Below are 20,685 nucleotides of genomic sequence, written 5' to 3'. Positions count from 1 at the left end.
TCCAATCAAACGATCATTCCTACGTTTTTCCTGTGTTTTGCAATCCTCTGTTTTACACTTAGGGCCTGTTTGGCACAACTCCAGCTCCAACTCCACCCCTCCTGGAGCTGTAGCTTAGCCAAACAGTTTCAGCTCCACCAAAACTGGGAGTGGAGTTGGGTGGAGCTCTCTCACAAAATATACTAGAGTTGTGGAGCTGGGTTTAGGCAGCTCCACAACTCTACTCCAGACTTAACTCCTGGAGTTATATTTAGGAGTTGGAGCTGTACCAAACAAGCCCTTACATTCCTATCAGAATCCTACGTTTTTCCTATTCCTCCGTTTTTCCATTCCTATGATTCAAAGGGGCCCTAGAGCTCTAGAACACACATAAATATTTTGTTCATCACCCCACCAACTTTCTTCACTTTATCACCACCCCTTCTCTCCTGTATTCCAAGTTTTATCGCACTTCACCATATACTGAAATCTATACTACTATATAGTGATGGTGATGAGTCTGCTGCCGCCACCGATATGTGGATCGAGATGTCGGAGTACTTTTACTTTTTGTTATACTTATGTGCTTCGGTAGACTAACTACATAATAAAATCTTGTTTCAACTAGTATTCAACTGAGACACAATATCTTTTTTTTTTGTTGCTATTTTGAACCTGCAACCACGGGTATTTATTTGGCTAATATCTCAAAGAGCCAACGCTGAGTAGGTGCAAAAAGGGTAGGCAAACCACTCGGCCACTCACATCCCCGTCTCAATCCGTTGGCTGACGCATTTCACGACTCGTCGCGTGGGAATGGGATGGCAACCAAACCGACCGAAACAAACATGGGAAACAGTCCAGTCTCCCTCTCCCCAAGCCACGCGGAGGCCGAGCTGGACAAGCAACCCCCCTCCCCCACCACCCCACTCACCTCCCCGCCGCCGTGCCCCTGCCGCTGCCGCAACCAAAACCTTTCGCCTCCTCCCGGCCGCCGCAGCAGCCTGCTGCCTGCCTCACCCTCCGCGGCCTCCCAGATCCCGCGGAAAGGCTACCTGGATCCCCGATCCCACGGGGGACAGTAGCTCCCAACGGATTGCTGATTGGTTCTTGCTTTCTTGCCCGACCAAGATCCATCCATTCTCTTGAATCCCCCGATCGTCTCGTTGCCTCCTCGGCAACGGAGGCGCCGAGCTAAGCTTCCTAGGGCAGATCTGGGTGAAGAAGAGGAGGAGACGTTTTCTTGTCTCGAGCTTCGGTCCAGCTTGACCGCGCGACCAAGGCGCCTCCCTCCTGGTTGATGCTCTACTGCTTCTTGTTCGATCCTATACTTAGTTTAGTTTCTTATGCTAATAGTGATTTAGTAGTAGTTCAAGCTATTCGATCGCTTCGCAACCGTAGACCGTAGTCTGCTGCGGCGGCTGTCCGTCAACGGCGGCGGCCGGGTTTTGTCGGTGGGGATTCAGTCAACCAAACCATCATGTGGAGGTTGAAGCAGTTCATGCCCAGGGAGCAGCCGTCTGGGCTCGAGGGCCGGACCGTAGATGTCGGCAATGTCCGGGTGCACGTCCGGGAACCCGTCGCCGAGGGCGGGTTCTCCTGCGTCTACCTCGCCAGGGACGCCGTGAACCCGGCGAAGCAGTACGCGCTCAAGCATGTGGTGATCCAGGATGAGGAGTCGCTCGACCTCGTCAGGAAGGAGATCATGGTGATGAGGTCGCTCAAGGGACACCCCAATGTGGTGGCGCTCGTCGCGCACGCCGTGCTCGATATGGGTGGCCGTGCAAGGGAGGCGCTGCTGGTGATGGAGTTCTGCGAGAAATCGCTGGTCGCAGCCTTGGAGAGTAGAGGCGCCGCCCATTTTGATGAACAGCAGGTGGCTCTCATCTTCCGGGATGTTTGCAACGCCGTCTTTGCAATGCACTGCCAAACACCACCTATTGCTCACAGGTGCGCCCGACATGTTCCAACCTCCCTGTGCAGATAGTTTCCATTAAGCAATTCTATGCCTCGATACATTTTTGGTGTTTATTATGGTTTACGCTTGCTCTGTTAGATTCAAATCTAGTTCACTGACAAATCATGAAACTACTAAAAAATCATGGCTCTAGTTACTAGTAGTAGATTGCAAATCGATTTTCGTTTTGGAGACATCATGGCAAAGATAATCTCTTCGCAGGGACCTAAAGGCTGAAAATATTCTTCTTGGTGGTGGTGGGGCCTGGAAACTATGTGACTTTGGTAGTGTATCGACCAACCATAAGTGCTTTGATAAACCTGAGGAGATGGGTATTGAAGAGGATAATATTCGAAAGCACACAACTCCTGCATATAGAGCTCCCGAGGTTCAGATTGGACATACCTGTTTTGAGCTCTTTTTCAGAAATTTCTTCTTATCTACCTTTTGTTAACATGTTTACTGATTGTAGATGTGGGACTTGTATCGGAGAGAGGTTATCAGTGAGAAAGTAGACATATGGGTAAATCCTCTCTGTACTAATTGTACATCAATATTATGTTTTTAATTGAAAGTTGATTGAATGGTACAAATTATATTATACGTAGTTGTATCTTATTACTAATTAATGATTTTTTAACTTGCTATTCTTTGCAGGCTCTTGGATGTCTCCTGTATAGAATCTGCTACTTAAAATCAGCATTTGATGGAGAATCAAAGCTCCAGATACTCAATGGAAACTATCGTATCCCAGAGTTACCAAAGTACAGTTCCCCCATTACAAGTCTGATCAAAGACATGCTTCAATCTTCTCCAGATGTCAGACCAGACATTACACAGGCAAGGGCTTTGCTTGATTGGCCATTCACTTCCATGAATTTAGGTTAGTCTTAATTAGTTCATGCTCCGTAAAAGTGAAATGTAAAAGGTCTTCTGTTTCTCTAATTGTATTTCATTTACCATTGTAGGTGTGGTTCCGTGTCAATGAATTACTTCCGTTGGAACTTCAAAAGGACTTACCTGATGGATCTCCATCTGGATCAGCTTTTGAGTCGCATATTACTGAGGATGAAGGTTATTTCCATAATTTTTTTATTTTCGTTTTATCAAACTATCGGAACAATTTTGCTATACTTGGTTTCCTGTGTCCCTGTTAGGCATATATAGAGGGGTTAGGATATGTAGGAAATGTTGTGTTGTGAAACTTAATCTACTTAGATAAAGTGAAATGCAGAAGGATTCTAGTAGTTGCTTAGCTCTTTCATCTCTAGGTCACAACTTTGCACTGAGAACATTTCATTTGTTGCCAAGAAAAAGAATATTTCATATTCTATGTTTGTTTAATAATAAAAAATCTTGTTTTCAGCACCAAGCAGAGCAACTATTTCACCATCAACGGACAACACGAGGAGCACTTCTTCTGAGGATCCTTCCAATTTGAGGTCGCAAGGTCTTTCAAAGGCTGCTGAGAGTAAGGGTTCTATGGGTGCGTTTTGGTCAACTCAGCATGCCCAAGAACTGGCTTTTGTGGATGACAAGGGGCCAGCTTTTGATCAAGAGACCGTACACCAAGTCAGCTCAATGCAATTACAATCGAAGAACCATAACACTCCAACGCATAATACATATCGACAGTCTCTCTCTGCCTCAGTTGATAGTTCTCCTGGGGATTTTGAAATCAGGTTTTCTCCTAATGGCTCAGAATATGGGCTAGAGAAGACCAAAGAAACAAAATCAGAAAATAAAACCAATGTACATGCTACCAATTTTAACTCCTTTGTGGCAGACTTCGATAATCTCAAAGTGAATTTTCAAAACAATGTAAGTAGTTTAAATGCAACTCGTAGACTGAAAGAGCAGCAGCTGGAAGCTGAGGTAACTTTACTCAAGGAACAACTGAAGATAGCAAACTTAGAGAAGGAAGAAATTGCATTGAAATTTGATAAACTGTCAGGTATTTGCTCTTCTCAGAGGAGAGAGATTCAAGAACTTAAACAAGCCCTAGCTACAGCTTCTGCTACGCAGTCAGTGAAGGAGTTCAAAGAAAATTCGAAGGCTGAACTCTCCCCACCAAGTACAAGCCTTGATACTCCGGTATGGTTTTACTCCTACATGTGTAAACTATGCTTTTCACTGTAGTCCGCATCAATGGCTCTACTTTTGATTTCTCCTGGTTAACTGACTAAAACATGAGAAGTCCTCAGATATACCAGTTTTCTCATTTGACATTGCTTAACTCATCACTGCTAGAATCATATATACTCCTTATAGCACATTAGTATTATCAGATCTATTTATTTCAGGAAGCTGTTATACTAATATAGAACTGTATTGTCACAGCCAAGAGAGAAGATTGAAGGTACTCCTCCAGAACTCCGTCAAGGTCTATTTACATCAAGCCCAGGGACACCGAGCCCTGATCCGAAGCCATGGTCAGCTTTTCCTGAAGAGCCAAAAGCTCAAGCAGCTGTGACTGTGAAAGGTGCCCACCCAAGGTCAGTTCGCACTCTGCGGGCATCAAACAGCAACAAAGCCAGCTCCCTTGGACAGTCAAACACAAGCTCTAGTGCTGATCCGTTTGCCTTCGGTCAAGATAGCTTTAAGGCTGCTCCTTCTCGAGCACTACCTTCCAAGATGTCAAATTTAGGGAATGGTTCCCAGTCTTCCAAGATGTCAAATTTGGGTAATGGTTCTCAGTCTCTCAATGCTCTGAAGGCAGAAGCAAAGCAAGATTCATCCTACCAACCAGCTGGATGGACCGGGTTTTAATGTGCTGTTGCCAATGAAGATACAGTGATATTGTATGCCAGAAAAGTTAGGGAAGATGGTCGAATGTATCATAATCATATATATTAGTGAGGACTAGGATCAAGATGAGTCGGTACATATATGGTGGTATTGACGAAGCATGATGAAGTGCCCAACCCAGGTATGCCAGAACTGATGTAACTATGTAGGTATGTTCGGTGATGCTTCTGTATAATTAATTGTTTTGGTGCTGAATTTGCATCGCAAAAGCATCGATCTGTAACTTAGGGCACATGTAAGTTGTAACTTGCAAATATTTACTGAAACATGAGTCAAGTTGAACAATACTTGCCAGATATCAGAAATACAAAGTCAGTTTTTTTCCCCTTGTAGTCAAGTGCTTCTTGTACTTCTACACATACTATCTTTCAGAAATCCATTGCCATTTTTGAGCAAAATAAAGGTGCTAGATCTTAGTTCATGTTATGCATGCTAGCTTTGTTTGAAGTTCAATGTTGAAGTTAAACATCTTTGAAACCTTTGAGATCATAATTCATAAAGCTCCTATTTTATGTTGGGGGTCTTCAACATATAAATTGTACTATGTCCAAATTGGCGAATTTTTTGGCAAGCAGCCATGACAAGGCAGAACAACTTGTTCATCAGCTTAGGATCCCACGGGGCCGGAGGCCGGCAATTTGGTTAGTGCTATTTAATTATGCTGATGCAGTTGTTAGCACCGGCAAAATGGAGGGCGTTTGGTTGATACTCCTCTAGCTAACATTATACTAACTCCTTTGATTTTTTTACTAGTCAAACTTATTTAAGGTTGACCAAATTTGTAGAAAATATAGTAGTATTTTTAATACAAAACAAACATATTATCAAATATATTCAATGTTAGATTTAATGAAAGTAATTTGATATTTTAGATGTTGCTAATTTTTTTTATAAACTTAATACATGACTAGAAAAAAATTAAAACGACTTGTAATAAAAAAATTAAAACTTAATACAGCTTGTTTGTTTGATAGCTGCACATCATCTGAATTCATACTCTTTATAATAAAAAAAGATGATGGCGTGACTATTGTCCCACTGATATGGCCTTTATCCAATGCTTCTTCCTTTTTTAAGGAAATTCTCCTTGCAATTCTTTAATATTGCACTACCAACGTTTGATGTGAAGTTTTAATTATTCAGCCTCTAATATCGCAATTTAAGTAAAAGGGCCAAGACGATCAATGTGTGTGTATATGTAAAATGTAGCTTGCAAGCATTATCAAATGCTACTTAAAATTGAAAGACATGCTCAATGGAAAGAGATCTATGTTTATTTGTAACAAACAATATTAAAAACTATATAATTTAAGAACACACTGATTATATAGTGATGAAGTTGTGAGTGCATGGCTCGACTTGTTCAAATCCTGTTGCGATGCTATGACTATTACTCACATGTAAGTGCACTTTTAACAAATTTCAGTGAGGCTATATGGAGTTGTTAGTCTCCGGCTCCTATTGGATGCCCTAATCAACCAAAGAAAAAGTTAAAATTTAAATTTTCAAACTTAATTTTAAGATATTTTTAACGTATTTTTTTACATAAGCTTTTAAACCATCAAGAACATATATATAAAAGTTTTACCAATAAATTCATTTGATTCACTAATAAGCCGTTTTGGCTTATTAGGGAAGATGAGTAAACGATGGAGCTCTCAAGCTCTTTGAGCATGCGTAATTATACATCTTTCATATAATTGTAAAAATATGTATAATTTATTTTTTTTGATTGTACCATATGCAATTGGTATTAATGAATTCGATATCCTTAAGAACACATAATTTTCTTCTCGGTTAGTCTGCATCTTACGAAATTCAAATAAAACTTTAAAAGTCGCAATGATGGAGTTGTGAGAGATATATAACTTACGGTTACAGTTGCATACCACCTCTACCGTAACTACACAACCAAAACTACAATTGCACAAGGTGTGCAGCCCCTAGCCAGCTCAACCGAGTTGCAGGTTGCAACCTTCATTAGTGTTTTTTCTCCTGAAAATAAAGTTAAGTTCTTTTACACAAAACGAGGTGGTATTAACATATGATTGATTGAATTTTAATTATTACAAACTTGAAAAATAGATTAATATGATATTTTAGAGCAACTTTCATATAAAAAGTTTTCGCACGAAACACACAGTTTAGCAGTTTAAAAAAGCATGCCACGAAATTTTTTATCTTCATCCATAAGAAATAAAAAAAATATATTATCTAAAAGTATGCACACGATGATACACATTCGCTATGTATTTTAGCAACAGTAATATCACATAATAACGTCTTACATGCAGCTCTCAAGCGCACACACATGTGTTTGTGTCTTCTGTACATTATAAAGTAAAAGTGAGTGTGATGCACGTGAATTTTTTAAAAAATAGAAAAAAAATTTAAGAACCACGAATCTGTTGATAAACAACCAAAACCGATGAATCCGGTGTTAAAAATTTAAAATTCAGTTCGCTTTTTTTAAAAAATTTAACGAAAAACCAAGTGATTTGTGTTTTTTACCCGGTCCAAAAATCAGGATTTTGCTAAATCCAAACTGGATTCCTCTAAAATTGTGAACAACTTACTGCATTAAATTCTATTGTACCATTAGGGCCCATTTAAATCGTATGAATGAATGAATAGAAAAACACATGATAATGCAAGTGCAAAATAGATTATTGTAAAAGACAAGAAAACACACAAGAATAACCGTTTGATTGGATTTTAGAAAAAACACAGAAATCGAATGAGATGGATGGACTCAAGAAAATTTTTCAAGAGGTTAGAGCTCTGGTTAAGTTTGCTTAAAATCTTTATAGGATTATCCATTTAATAGAAATTTTAAAAGATATGGTACGATCTAAAAATACTTTGATTTTTCAAATACCTTTATAGAATATTTTCATATAAAATTGAAATTCTTCGAAATTCATACGTTTTTCATGCAAATCAAAGGCCCTTAGTTTATCTTTACCTATTATAAAAGTTTAAAAGTTTAAGATGTTTTTTTCAAGAAAATTTGGTACGTCGCTGGCTTGTTTTTTCTCCCTCGCGCGCGTTCCGTCCTATTGTTTTTCTTTTTCACACGTGGTTTTTTTCTCCAGTTTTTTTCCGTCCGATCTTTTTTGGTCGTGACTTTTAGATCCGTTTTTTCCGTTTGCCTGTTGCACACGCTTTTTTTTCTTTCTTTATTTTTCAATCCAAATATCTTATATCCGTTTTCCCCCCTTTTTTATATCGTTGCATTTTTTTCAATTCGTTTTTTTTTCATTTTTCATCGTCTTTTTTTTTCAATCCGATATCTTTTCTGTGGTTTTTCTATTGCGCATGTGCTAAGGATTGTGGATTTTTTATCCACCCGGTTTATTTTTTCTTGTCACTGGGCAGAACCCTAACATAGTCCCACATCAATCTACCCCACCACGTCAATCTGCCTTTTTCCTCCTCAATTAATTACAAAAAACGATTCTCCCTTTCTCCCTTATCATTTTTGCCATGATTTTCAGTTCCAAGTCGGCTTTAATTCGTCATATTTAATTTCGTCATATTTAATCTCTAATTAACAATTGCTGATGATGGCTGGCCAACGAGTTTTCCAAGCCGTTTTAAAACCCTCAACCAATTCTGATGGCTCTAGAATCTACAGGCCGTCTTCCGAAGGTTGAAGATCACATTTGATCGTGCGAGCCAATTCTGAGGGATCGATAAAGACTCGGTTGTATTTGATGAGTAGGATGCCTTCGGCATCTATAGGCACGATACCGACTTTCAGAGGTTGAAGATTGCATTTGATTGTGCAAGCTGGGTTTACAGCTGCACTTATAAGCTAGGCCAAAGAGAGGCCAGCCAAGCGGAAAAAGATAGCGGCCTGAGCAAGAACTGAAAAGGAAGAAAGGGATGGATTTTCGGCCCAAAACCAATAAAGAAGTATAATGTACAATGATAAAAACATCTTTTAACCCGTTGCAACGCACGAGCTTTTTTTTTTCTAGTTAAAAAAAAGAAGAAGAAAACGAATTTTGCTGGGAGGCGTTCCGATTGGCGGTGAGGTTACCCGCCCGTGGTCCAATCACCCTTTGACCCTTCGCCTCCGTGGCGCCTCCTCCCTTCTCTCTCCTTCTCTCTCCTCGTCGATCAGCTCGCTTCCCCCCCAAATCTCGCCGGATTCCGCCGCCGCCGCCGCGCCCGCTTCCTCCCGAGGTTAGCCCTCCCGCGGATCTCCCCTCCGCCGCGCCACGCCTTCGCCTATGCTGATCCCCCGTGCTCTCCCCCCCCCCCCCTCCCCCGGGTTAGGGGGGTGGTTTGGTTTTGATTTCAGGTGCAGCTCTGGCCGGGGCACGCGCGCGCCTCCCCGGCGGGGGGCCGCCGCAGTCGGTGGACTACGGCGGCGGCCAGGCATCCGACAGCAGCGGTGAGTAATTTGGGTGGGGGGAGCGAGAGAGAGAAGGGCTACGGCCTCCCCGTTTGGGGGATTTTCTAGGGTTTCCTCGTCCGTTCTCGCGCGCGGCTGCGGTGCGTTCCGCGTGGTTGCTAGGGTTTTTCTTGGGCGCCATTTTACTGCGAGCGTCGACGAGGGTGGAGGGAGCTAGGGTTTGAGCTTGCCTTGTAGGGGGGTTTTGGGTTAAAGGGTCTCGTGAAATTAGCTTCGTGGAAAGATTTGAGGCGTTGTGGGGGGAGTGGGTTTCCGGCGAATTCCAGCTGAATTTGTTTCCCTGGGATGTGTTTGTTCGTGCAGGTGAATAGTGAGAACCTGTGGTGTAGCTTGTGCAGGTAAATTCGATTGGATTTAGGGTATTTGCGCCGTTTCTCGCATGGGAGTTAGGTTTTCTTAAATTGCCTGGTAATGTGAGTCCTGGTGTGAATTTGATTGGCATATTGTCAATTGGTTACCCTTGGGTTGGCATAATAATTATTTAGTTGGGCACCTGTTTTGTTGGAGCTTCTTTCATAGCCTTGTGGCAGCTCACTGTGGGAGTTAATTTGGAAGGTGGTACTTTCTGTGGTTCAGGGGATATGTCATACCTAGAGTACCCTCCTGTTACTGAGCTTGGAAGTTTTTCATTTTGTTTCTTTAGCTGTATGCTGGTGAAGTGTAATTTCATGTTTTGTTTTGTTTTGGAGCTTTTGATATGAAACAATTTCTGCTTTTGGCTTAATATGTTTTTTGTTTTTAAGTGGTAAGAGATTTTCTTATGCATCTTAAATAACCTCGCTGTTCTTGGTGAACAAAAGGATCTTTCGTGTTGACTGACTCATCTGTGGCAATGAGCTCAACTGTCACGCTAAAAAAACATTGTTTTTAAACTTTTGGTAGGTCCTGGCATTTGCAAAAAATAGTGTTCCTGTTGAGGACTTGGGAAATTTCTACTTCTCCATTAGTTGGACATGTCGTGAATTGATTTCAGTGTTTTGATGTTGTACGAATCCAGGAGTATTTAAGTTCTGATGTATTGCAATACATGTGTTCCTTGATAGTGGGAATTGTGATAGTATTTATTCTTAAATTGTATCAAAGTATGATTTGTTACACAGATAACACATGTTTTCACCTTTTGGAATCAATGCCTCATATTTCTCCTACAATAGTAGATAGTATGTCTATCAACCTATAGGATTTTGATGAATATGCTGCTTTTCATTTGGAGTTGTATATTGTGTTATTTCTTGGTAGATATTTTCTCTGTTTCTCTTAATTTCAAGAGCAGTATGAGCTGTTTTCTTTAGTCAGCTAGCAATGTAGGAAATTCTATTGCAAAGCTGCTATGGTACTTTTCCTAAATGCTGGGTTTTCAAAAACGTGTTGGCTGCAGGAACTGCTGATGATCTTCCTCCACCATATCCAAGCAATAGGGGTATTAGAGGCAGTGGACGTGTCAGTGGTAATGGAAGAGCTATTGTTCCTGCTGGTTCATACACTAGAGCCCATACTGATATGGCAACACAAATCCATCATCTTGAACAAGAAGCATATTGCTCGGTTCTTCGTGCATTTAAAGCCCAGTCTGACGCCATTACATGGGTTGTTAACCATTAAACTATGGTTTTATTATCTTTGGGTCTGTGCTGATTCATCTTGAACATTATATCTCAAAGCTGTTTCTCATTTCCAGGAGAAAGAAGGTCTCATAACAGAACTTCGGAAAGAGCTAAGGGTATCTGATGTAGACCACAGGGAACTACTAAATCGGGTCAACAGTGATGATATTATCCGTAGCATAAGGTAGAATATATAAAGAAGTGTTCATGTGTGTTCTGTTTTCAACATTCTGAATTTCTTTCTTCCTTGTAATCAAGGGAATGGAGATCAGCAGGAGGGCCTCAAGCAATGTTACCCAATAATGCTCAGCCTATGCATGATCTAGCGCCTAGCCCTACCACCTCGGGCCGTAAGAGGCAAAAGACATCGCAATCATTTCCTGCCCTGCCTGCACCGCCTCCTGTTATGCATTCACAGCAGTTGGCTTTACAAGGACCACCATCATCTTCAACAGCTAAAAAGGGAGCTTCATCAGGAGCTAAAGGCAAAAAGACCAAACCAGTAAGCACATAATTCTGATGTCTCTTTCTTAAAAAAAGAAATCGGGTTTCTTTGATGAAGTTTCATGTGCTTCCAGGGTCAGAAGGTGCCAGGGGGCCCTTCAGTCAAGGCCATGACATCTTCAGCTGGTCCTAGCGGAAGGGGACCACATATGAATAGAAACTTTCCTGTTGGCCTTGTTTCTTTTGAACCTTCCGAAGCACTGCATATTAATCCATTAATTAATCGTAAAGTCATGAGCCGGTGGCCTGAAGATAACAGTTTTTACGAAGCAACTATTACTGATTATAATCCAGAAACGGTTTGTTCTTACTTCATTATAGCTACAGTTCTGTTGATTCAGGCCTTTGGGCTTTTCTAAGGGATTCCATTGCAGGATCTGTATGCATTGGCTTATGACATAAATACAGCTAATGAATCATGGGAGTGGGTTGATCTTAAACAGGTTTGCAACCTTTTTCCTGTGAACATTTGAAAATTCTTCACTTTAGGTTTTCATTGTTTTCTAGGGGAACATTGCATTGAAAAATCTATTGAATTATTGGGATGCTTGGAGATGAGCATGATGTAGATTAGGATTTCATGGTTGTCAGTACTGCTGGAAATCGTGATTTTGAAACAGTTGTCAGGGGCAAGGAAATTGTGATTTTGTTTTACCTTTTGATTTGAACCAGACATTTTTTGTTGTTTAGAAGAAATTAGGAACTTGATCATACCATGCACATCTATAGCACTCTTGAATCAACATCCATGCTCCGTGAAAACTAACATAATCAAAAGGGACTGGCCTATTGGTTAATGGTTAAGCTTTTATACTTATTATTGTCTGACATGCTCGTGAAAGTAAAATATTATTGTCAACTAATCTTCCAGACCAATCCATACTCTGCCCATGTGTTTCTAGTACCAGTTTGTTTTGGGTATATTTTGTTGTCTGTAGCAAACATTGACAACTACATTTTTCTCTTAGTAAATTCTTTCACCCATTATTACATATACATCAATGTTTCACTTCATTTTCTAGCCAAATTGTAGTCCATCAATTTCTTTTGAAAGTTATGTCACAAACATTCGGTACTGAGGATTTGGGGAAAAAAGGTAGAATCTGCCAGATTTATTCATGCTTCCTTTGCAAAATGGAAAGTTTTGAGGATTCCAGCAGGAATCGAACTAATTCCAGTGAAAATCTTGCAAAAATTCTGGATTTGTGAGGAAGCCTCAGGATTCTGTACAAATGAGAAACTGGGTACTTGGGGGTGCATTTGGACCTTTTATGCCCTTTGCTTAGCCCTGTGATGTGAGGATAAGCTAGCCAAGCTGGGCAAATACCTCGGGCCTGTTTGGCAGGGCTTCAAATTCCTAAATTTAACTCCAAGAACTGCATCTGGAGTGGAGTTGCAGAGCAGCCTAAACCCCTCTCTATCCCCCTAGTTCATTTTGTGAGAGCACTCAGCCTGATCTGCTCCATTTTTGGGTGCAGCTGAAACTATTTGGTTGGGCTTCAGCTTCAGGAGAGCTGGAGCTGGTTCTCTGCCAAACAAGCCCCTCGTGTAGGGGTAAACATAGGGAATAGTACAAATTACAGCTACCATTAAACAAGTTGAAAGATGGTTGGGTGGGAATCCAAGCAAGGGCATTTAAGTAATTTTCGCTAAATCTTTGCTAAACAAACTAGAAATGTTTATATTTTGGAATGGAGTACCTTTTTTTCTCTTTGTGTAGAATGAATTTAGGTTAGAATTTTTGTGATGATTGATTTTGTGTCAATGTTATCGAGTTTTTTTTTTCTTTTTTGAAAATTTTCATGGTAACTTGTATTGTTCTTCGAAGAGGATGCATGAGAGCAGTGTTACAAGGACATCTGTGTCCATTTTATTTTTGCGGAAGTACATTCCAACCACGGATACCATGTAGTATTGTTCTTCGAAGAGGATGCATGAGAGCAGTGTTACAAGGACATATGTGTCCATTTTTTTTTTTGCGGAATTATACATTCCAACCACGGATACCATGTAGTATTTTGCATTTCCAATTTTGTAAGCTGAATTAGACACGCGAATCTGAGGATTCCAGTGCATGTCTGCGTCCAGTTAACATTGTATGTGAACACAAGGTACTCCCCGAAGATGGGATGGACTAGATATTTTCCTGTTGAATCACTTGCCTAAGCACATGTTTCATCATTCTTGCTGGTGAATGTAGTAAGCGCCATAGTGAGATTAATATTGTCTCAGAGCACTTTTTGTTCATAGCATGAATCTCACCTTTTTGTTCTTAAGGGCACTAATTAGTAATGTACATCAAAATCATCTGTGTGGACTTGTTCTTATTGCTTGGGTTGCTAAATTAAGCTTGGGTTGCTAAATTACAGATGGGACCTGAAGATATAAGATGGCAAGGTGATGACCCTGGGATATATCAGGGAGTCCGAGGTGCTCCAGGTAGTGGAGGCAAGAAGTCATCTAGCCGAGGTGGTCCAACACCAGGTACAGGAAGGGGGAGGGGATTACCAAAGCATGTATCCCGGAAGGATTTTCCACCCTCACAAAATGGAGTTGGCAAGAGAAGTTCTGATGACATTGATATACTTCATACCGAGAGCCTCATAAAAGAGGTTAGTCTGGTAACATATTTTTGTTATTAATAACCACAAACATCGTGTGCATTATTGTGATTTATCTTTTGACATAGGTGGAGAGGGTTTTTAGTGTTAATAATCCAGATCCCCTGGAGGTAGAGAAGGCAAAGAAAGTGCTGAAGGTAAAACACAACTTTTGTGCATATTATTTAAGCCTTTCATTTTCAAGTAACACGCAATGTTTGCAGGAGCAAGAGCAATCGTTGATTGATGCCATCGCAAGGCTTGCTGAGGCATCTGATGGTGAAAGTGGTAAATACTAATCTATTTGTTCCTTGAACATAAGGATATGGACGTTCTGATGTTGCAGAAAAAAATTATTTCTGTTTCTAGTTTAGGAAGTTTGCCCCCCAAGTCCCTAATAGGTGTAGCAGCTTCAACTGCTTGGTTGTACACCAATTGCTTCTTTTCTTGTATATTTTGTTGTATTTATTTCTTCCTGGGAGGTGGGATCCTTGTAACTCAATGAACGTTTCGTCAGAAATATCGTCGGCCACAACAGCAATATGTTTTTTTTGCAGTCCGCATTTTACATCTATGGCCAAATGGTTACAAATTATGGTATCCCGTACATGTGCAATAAGCATTAGTAGGGCAAAAAATGTCTTGATAACTGAGATATCAACATTACAAATGAACATTCTGCCATGTATATGTGACAAGCCTTTTCCTGTTTTGTTGAAATCAGATGAGCACAATCGTGTGCGAAGGAATGCACCATATGCTGGGAGCCAGCATCAAGCAAACTATGCAGACGCTATGGCTGTTGATGGTGGCCACATGCTTGGAGGCGCTGATGCCGTGTAAAACAATTGCTGGAACATGAAGACAGAATTCCATCAGAAGCCTGCATGTTGTAAAATCTTACCACTGAAATTTATTCTGAAATTAGCTCTAGGCCTAGTATCTTTATTTTGGAGAATGGAAGTGCTGTTTTGTAGAAAAACTTAGCATCCTGACCATGTAAAATATCCAGAAGTGGAGCTAACTTTCGTGATGCTGCTTTTTTATGTTGCTAAGTTAATGGATAATCTCATGTTTTGCATGCGTGTTGGTCAACAAAAAAGAAATTTGCTCCAGGATTTGTGCATTGTACTAACATTTACAATATTTGGTAATACGAGGTACCCTCTCATGGTCATGCGAACCTTTGGAAGTTTATGGTGCACTTACTTGAAAACAATAATTTTTTATCTACAAAATAATCCAAACAAAATACTAAAAATAACTCAATTCCCTATAGACGTGTGACTTCATTTTAACATACTCCCTCCATCCCATAATATAAGGGATTATATATAGGGTATATTATGCCTTCGGCTTGTGCATTTACTACTTGAATTCGTATTCAAGTTGTTTACTCTACAGAAACAAGCAGAGCTCTTGCATGAATGGACATGAAATCCATCGGCTATTGTTCAATGCTGCTAATAGAAAATAACTAATGTAGAAAATAGTAGAGAATTCTCGCCCAAAATAACAGTATAGGAGGGAGAGAGAAGGCATAATACGTTACAATGCTGATGCTGAACTAGCAAACAATGTGAAGACTGTAGTCTCTGAGCACATAATACCTTACAATGATGAACAAGCAAACAATGTGAAGACTATAGTCTCTGATTTCTACAGCAAAAATTTGTCCTCAGTTAGTTCATATATCGTCTTCAACCTGCAGGCTGACCCCAGCTGAACTTATAGATTGCTACTACAAGATGCAAGTAAAGGCGTAAAGCAATAATAGGCTTGAGCATTTCAGAGAACTGCTGTTGGCCTTTTGAAGTTCGATGCACATGATTTTTTTTAAAACTCATTTTGGATGAAATTCTACAAAACTTGTCTTGGATTTTTCCAGATGCAAAGGAAATCCAACAGGTTTAAAATATGGAATTACCATTAAATGTCTATAAACTGAGATTATTAAGAAGTCATTTTTCTAAACAGTAAACAATAAACTGGAGCAGGACATTTTGACAGGGACACCACAAAGATTATATGTCAACTACTCTCTCCATTCCAAAAATACAAGCATTTCTAGGACATTGATTCCAATGCATGGAAATCCAAAGCATTTTCAACCAATCAAGGGAACCTAAGCAATTCAAATTTCAAAATTTGACCAATGATGTGACTCCTTTTTTCCCTCAACCTTATCTTTGCTAAACAATATAGAAATGCTTATACTGTACTCTACTGACTACTCCCTCTGTCCTAAAAAAACTCAATTCCTGAGTTTCCGTGTTTAATGTTTGACCGTCCGTCTTATTTGAAAAAAATATGAAAAAATTTAAAAAGATAAGTCATGCATAAAGTATTATTCATGTTTTATCATCTAACAATAATGAAAATATTAATCATAAAAAATTTCATATAAGACGGTTGGTCAAACATTGGACACGGAAACCCAAGAATTGAGTCTTTTTGGGACGGAGGGAGTATATGTTATTGGTGTCAAATTTGTGATCCTTCAGTTAATACTGTGCTATATAAGGAAATATTAAGGAACAACAAAGAAATATGCAATCAAACCTAATTTTAAGACATAAAAAATGCTACAATCTTAACTACAGAAAGTACAACTACAGAGTATAGGACACATGGAATGTAACATTTATGGATTTACCTACGAGTGCAACTAACAAAGCGGAAAGGAAATACTAGCCATGAATCTCCCAAATAAACTAATTTTTGGTAGAAACAATTAATGCTTGGTGAAAAATAGCAGTTAAGTGTCAAGGTCTAACAAAGCAACAACCCCATTCTAAAGCATCCGAATTGATAGTATACATCATGGTGCCACAGCCTGACTAGAAGAAAGAATAGAGTGTAACGCAAACACCATTATGTTCTTTAACATGCTTAAAACTGAATGACTGCCTCATCATAATAGTTATCATGAGCCTAATAAGGCATACAATAGACAATAAAAGAACAATTCAGCAACCTTCTTCGCATAAGACAATACTAAGTAATTTGGGCAAGAAGCTTCTTTCCAAGTATTAAAGATATAAAAAGGTCCACCCTCCTATGAAAACCAATGATGGTGATCTTCTATCTCACATAATGCACGCATTTCATACAAGTTGAAACAAGTATCCGATGGTTCATGCAGTGAGGACAAAAGCAAGGATCAACTTGTACGAAAAATAAAAGGGTACCTGAAGCAATACTGCATAATTAAGGTTGAACCTTCTCCACCAGAACTATCCCGTTTGAGTTGAGCAAGAAGCTGTCTGAATAAGAAAAACCAACTTAGAAAAGTCAAGCTTTCTCAAAATACTTCCTTCCCCATGCAAGAATTTAGTGCAAATATATCGAAAGTGTTCATCAGCACAAAGTTAATAGAGGATCGAACATTAGCAATTCATAGAAGAAAAGATCCAATGACAGAGATCAAAATAAATCATGAGCTCTTTTGTTTTATACCAAGGGTCCAATCAAACAATGTAAGTGGAACTACAAAGGGATAGAACAGGCTCAGATTTCATACTTCGTTCTTAAGGGTGACTGTCTTGTTCAGATGCCTGACATTTGGTGTGAACAATCTTGGAGTCGATGAACATGCCTTTCCTCATCTCAGCCAATGATTTGCACTATCATGAGCCAATCCACCATGTAGTTCTCATCTGAAATCAACCCAAGTTGCTGATAAGTAAAAAGAATCAAATCAAATCTGAATAACTAACCAACCAGTAGAACTTTGGGAAGCTTGAATGAAGGGGAAATGCAATTCACAAGATCAACTAATAAATACAAGAAAAATCAAACCAAGAATTTAGAACAATCTCTACCATAGTCATCCTCCAGAAAAGGCGAAAACAAAGATCTATGAAGAAGAAATGGTGTAGCCCCAAATCCAACCCTAGATAGCCACAAGATGCCCATGATTTGCGTTGTTGAGTGACCAAACAATCAATCAGAACAGCATCTGCCAGAGGATTGCCTCTTGACAAAAGGAGATTAGGAGTTCCCCGTCAGAAGGATCCATCACTGTCCAAATTACACTCCTCAATCAGGTGGAGGAAAATCTATCAAGAAATCCTGTCAGTTCTCTTCTAAAATAGGCAAATACATTCGAAGTTCTATGCTAAATAGGCGAATACATTCAAAGTTGAAAACCATACCAAGATAAGAGAATCAAATAACCAAATCGGATAAAAAAAATCATTTAAGAGCTGCAAAACATCTCAGCACTCAGCAGAGACGCCAAGAACCGCATCCATCCCATCAAGAACAGCAGCCGGGAAGCATCAAGAACACGAATCTGCGACAAAAACGTGCGGCGGATGTTCCGTGCCGCGTGTCTGCAGGTCTCTGGCAACCAAGAAATCGCTGGAGGAAAAGAAAATGAATACTGTACTGCAAAGACAGATCCAGAACAGAGGGGGAGGGAGGTCTCAGATGGTCAGATACCTCTGGGTTTTTCCCCCTTTTTTCTCTACAAGAATTCTTTTTTCTTTCGCCATGGGCGATTTCTTCCTGATTTCTTTCTTTTTTTTCTAATCGGGAGATAGTAGTAGTTGATGGATGATTTGATTAGCTGCAGCTTGGGTGGAGTTTGGGTTGGCATTTGGAGGGGAAGGAAAAGGAGAGGAAAGAAATGGAGACGTGTATAGAAAGGACGGTGGTTACTTCTACTTCTCTCTTCTGGCATACACATATGCCAGTCGTTTCTCTCTCTCTTTTTTTCCTTTTTTGCAAAAAGAAAAAAAACCCTTCTAATAGAGTTTAAAGTTTACCTTTTAAATTTTGCAAAGGAATTTTCTATATACTTGGTTGTTCCTAGGGTTAAGTAATTTTACAATTTAAAAGTTTGATTTCGGAAATGATTTTAGGTGAGTTTTACACTTGCCTTCTTAGCCTTTTTAAAAAAAGAAAAAAAAGACAGGTAACCCCTAAAATTATTTCTAAAATGAAGTTCATAATACAATACATAGTTTTAGGTTATATACAATACACAACCAAAATATAACCAATCTCTACTATTATAAAAATTGAAGACGTTTTTGTCAAAGATTTTCGTACGTCATGCGACTCCTTACTGAACTCGGCATGCGCGTATTTGGCATATCTGTCATCGTATTTGTCATCCTATTTTTCTTTGTATGTTGTCGATATCTTACGATAAGATTGGATTTTATTTCCACCAACACCCGCAATCAGCGAGACTCAACAATTAGGAAAAGGCGACAAGCCATACCAACCATGTCCGATACGTGAAACCCATAGCATTAACAGTTCATCCAAATTAATATCCTAAAACTGTTTTTTAGGTTGCTTAACACATCACACTCAACCCAATCGATCGTCAATTGGGAGCCGTCACCCACTGACCTGCCTAAATTATGTTGTTGTGCTCATGGCGCCGTTGTCGCCCTCCCTCGACGTGTGTAGTTGCTGATTTTCTTTAGTGCAAACCATACATTGACAATCCTCGATGAAATGCCAAAAAAGGCATATCTTTTAATCTCAAAGTTGTAGGGCCTCATCTTTTCGCTTATGTTTATGTTTATCATCCAAAATCTGAATTTTCAACCTTAAATTTGGAGCTGATTTTGATGTTTTTTCACCGAAGTTTATTTTTCAACCTTTGCTTTTACTCCCTCCCTACTCATAAAGGAAGTCGTTTTGGATTGAGACACGGTCTCTAAAACACAACTTTTACTTCTTATTTCTATAAAAATATTTATTGAAAAGTGATATATGTATACTTTTACGAAAGTATCTTTCAAGACAAATCTATTCATATAATTTTTTACATTTTCAAAATCAACAACTTGAGAGTTGTTCATGATTTATATTCTCAAGGTTTGACTTAAACATTGTTCTAAACGACTTTCTTTTACGAGTACGGAGGGAGTACATCGCTAAAAACGCGTATATAAAAGTTTTATTCACAAATTACTTTTCGTTTGAAAATACGTTGTTTCGCTTATTCCGCGAATAAGCAAAACGATGGCTCCGGTAGATAATTGCCACTCACTGTGATAGAATTTATATATTTGTTGGACATTGCATATATTTGTTGCTATTACTTTTTACAAAAATAAAAGTTGCAGCACCTTGCCTGCAATGGTGTTTTTTTTACACCTCCTGTGACAGTGTTTAGATGTCTCTTGCGATGTTGCCATGTCCCATAATCAATTAATGGAATATAATGGAAAAAAGAAAATGTAATAAAACTTGTCTCTACATCTAAACCACGTGTACATAGCTAAACTAATGAAACTAATTCTTAATGAACAATAATTATGGTATTTACAGATTTCACAATTTTACGTGGATCGATTTCTTTTAAGTGGTTATTAGAGTAATAGGATTTCTTCCCAATTAAACAAACTGAGAAGCAGGAAATAAAGAGAAACAAGGATAAAACTTTACAAACATCCAAATATAAAAGAGACAAGCATGTAATCAAGAGAAAAGTTGTTAGCGAAAAAGTGTATGATCTATTGTATTTTCCTCTACACAATAGATTTTGAATCACGGGACGTACTCCCATAAAAGGAGAGTTTTATCGGTGTCAGGATTATGGATACCACATACCTAATAGTAGTTGACTAAATCTCAGTAGGATCCACCACATACCATGTCATATACGGAAAAACCTGTGAATATAGGAGAAGTTCCGGATAAGGAAAGACAACCAGAGTTTTACATGGAAACGACAAGAACTACTCGGATTGTATTCATATTGGTTTCCCTAGTTTTACTTGGACAAGAGGACACCTATGGGTATAAATACAAGACCCCCTAGGAGGAGAGGGGACAAGACCC

At 39.3% G+C, this 20,685-nt stretch overlaps 2 protein-coding genes and 1 long non-coding RNA gene across 7 annotated transcripts; 2 read left to right on the top strand and 1 right to left on the bottom strand.

Moving 5' to 3' along the window:
- The first annotated feature begins 879 nt into the window (after positions 1-879).
- Positions 880-5,068, top strand: LOC127784905 (uncharacterized). Its single transcript, XM_052312318.1, has 7 exons — positions 880-1,929; positions 2,159-2,324; positions 2,409-2,459; positions 2,594-2,776; positions 2,905-3,010; positions 3,303-4,030; positions 4,277-5,068. The coding sequence occupies exons 1-7, from the start codon at positions 1,460-1,462 to the stop codon at positions 4,703-4,705; spliced, it is 2,133 nt and encodes a 710-aa protein (XP_052168278.1). The 5' UTR covers positions 880-1,459; the 3' UTR covers positions 4,706-5,068.
- Positions 5,069-8,797: 3,729 nt separating this feature from the next.
- Positions 8,798-14,930, top strand: LOC127784171 (protein EMSY-LIKE 3-like). Of its 2 annotated transcripts, none has more exons than XM_052311364.1 (11): positions 8,798-8,935; positions 9,054-9,146; positions 10,546-10,754; positions 10,846-10,955; positions 11,030-11,273; positions 11,350-11,574; positions 11,650-11,718; positions 13,645-13,887; positions 13,965-14,033; positions 14,100-14,163; positions 14,600-14,930. In XM_052311364.1, exons 3-11 carry the CDS (start codon positions 10,668-10,670, stop codon positions 14,716-14,718), a joined length of 1,230 nt encoding a protein of 409 aa, XP_052167324.1. In that variant the 5' UTR covers positions 8,798-8,935; positions 9,054-9,146; positions 10,546-10,667; the 3' UTR covers positions 14,719-14,930. The 2 variants fall into 2 exon arrangements, with proteins under 2 accessions (XP_052167324.1, XP_052167325.1); XM_052311365.1 differs by having other exon boundaries at positions 8,824-8,935; positions 9,029-9,146.
- On the bottom strand, positions 14,581-18,535 carry LOC127784172 (uncharacterized). Of its 4 annotated transcripts, none has more exons than XR_008019454.1 (6): positions 18,322-18,535; positions 17,700-17,936; positions 17,399-17,534; positions 17,067-17,141; positions 15,486-15,587; positions 14,581-14,726 (listed from the first exon to the last, which is right to left on the bottom strand). It is a non-coding gene; the product is annotated as an uncharacterized LOC127784172 (long non-coding RNA). The 4 variants fall into 4 exon arrangements; XR_008019456.1 differs by lacking the exon at positions 18,322-18,535 and adding an exon at positions 18,033-18,307; XR_008019453.1 differs by lacking the exon at positions 17,700-17,936.
- Between the last annotated feature and the right edge of the window lie 2,150 nt (positions 18,536-20,685).

This window comes from Oryza glaberrima, chromosome 9, assembly GCF_000147395.1.
Source record: "Oryza glaberrima chromosome 9, OglaRS2, whole genome shotgun sequence".
NCBI classification, from domain to species: Eukaryota; Viridiplantae; Streptophyta; class Magnoliopsida; order Poales; family Poaceae; genus Oryza; species Oryza glaberrima.
The sequence above is the reverse complement of the archived record's forward strand: the minus strand, read 5'-3'. Positions and strand labels throughout refer to the sequence as shown.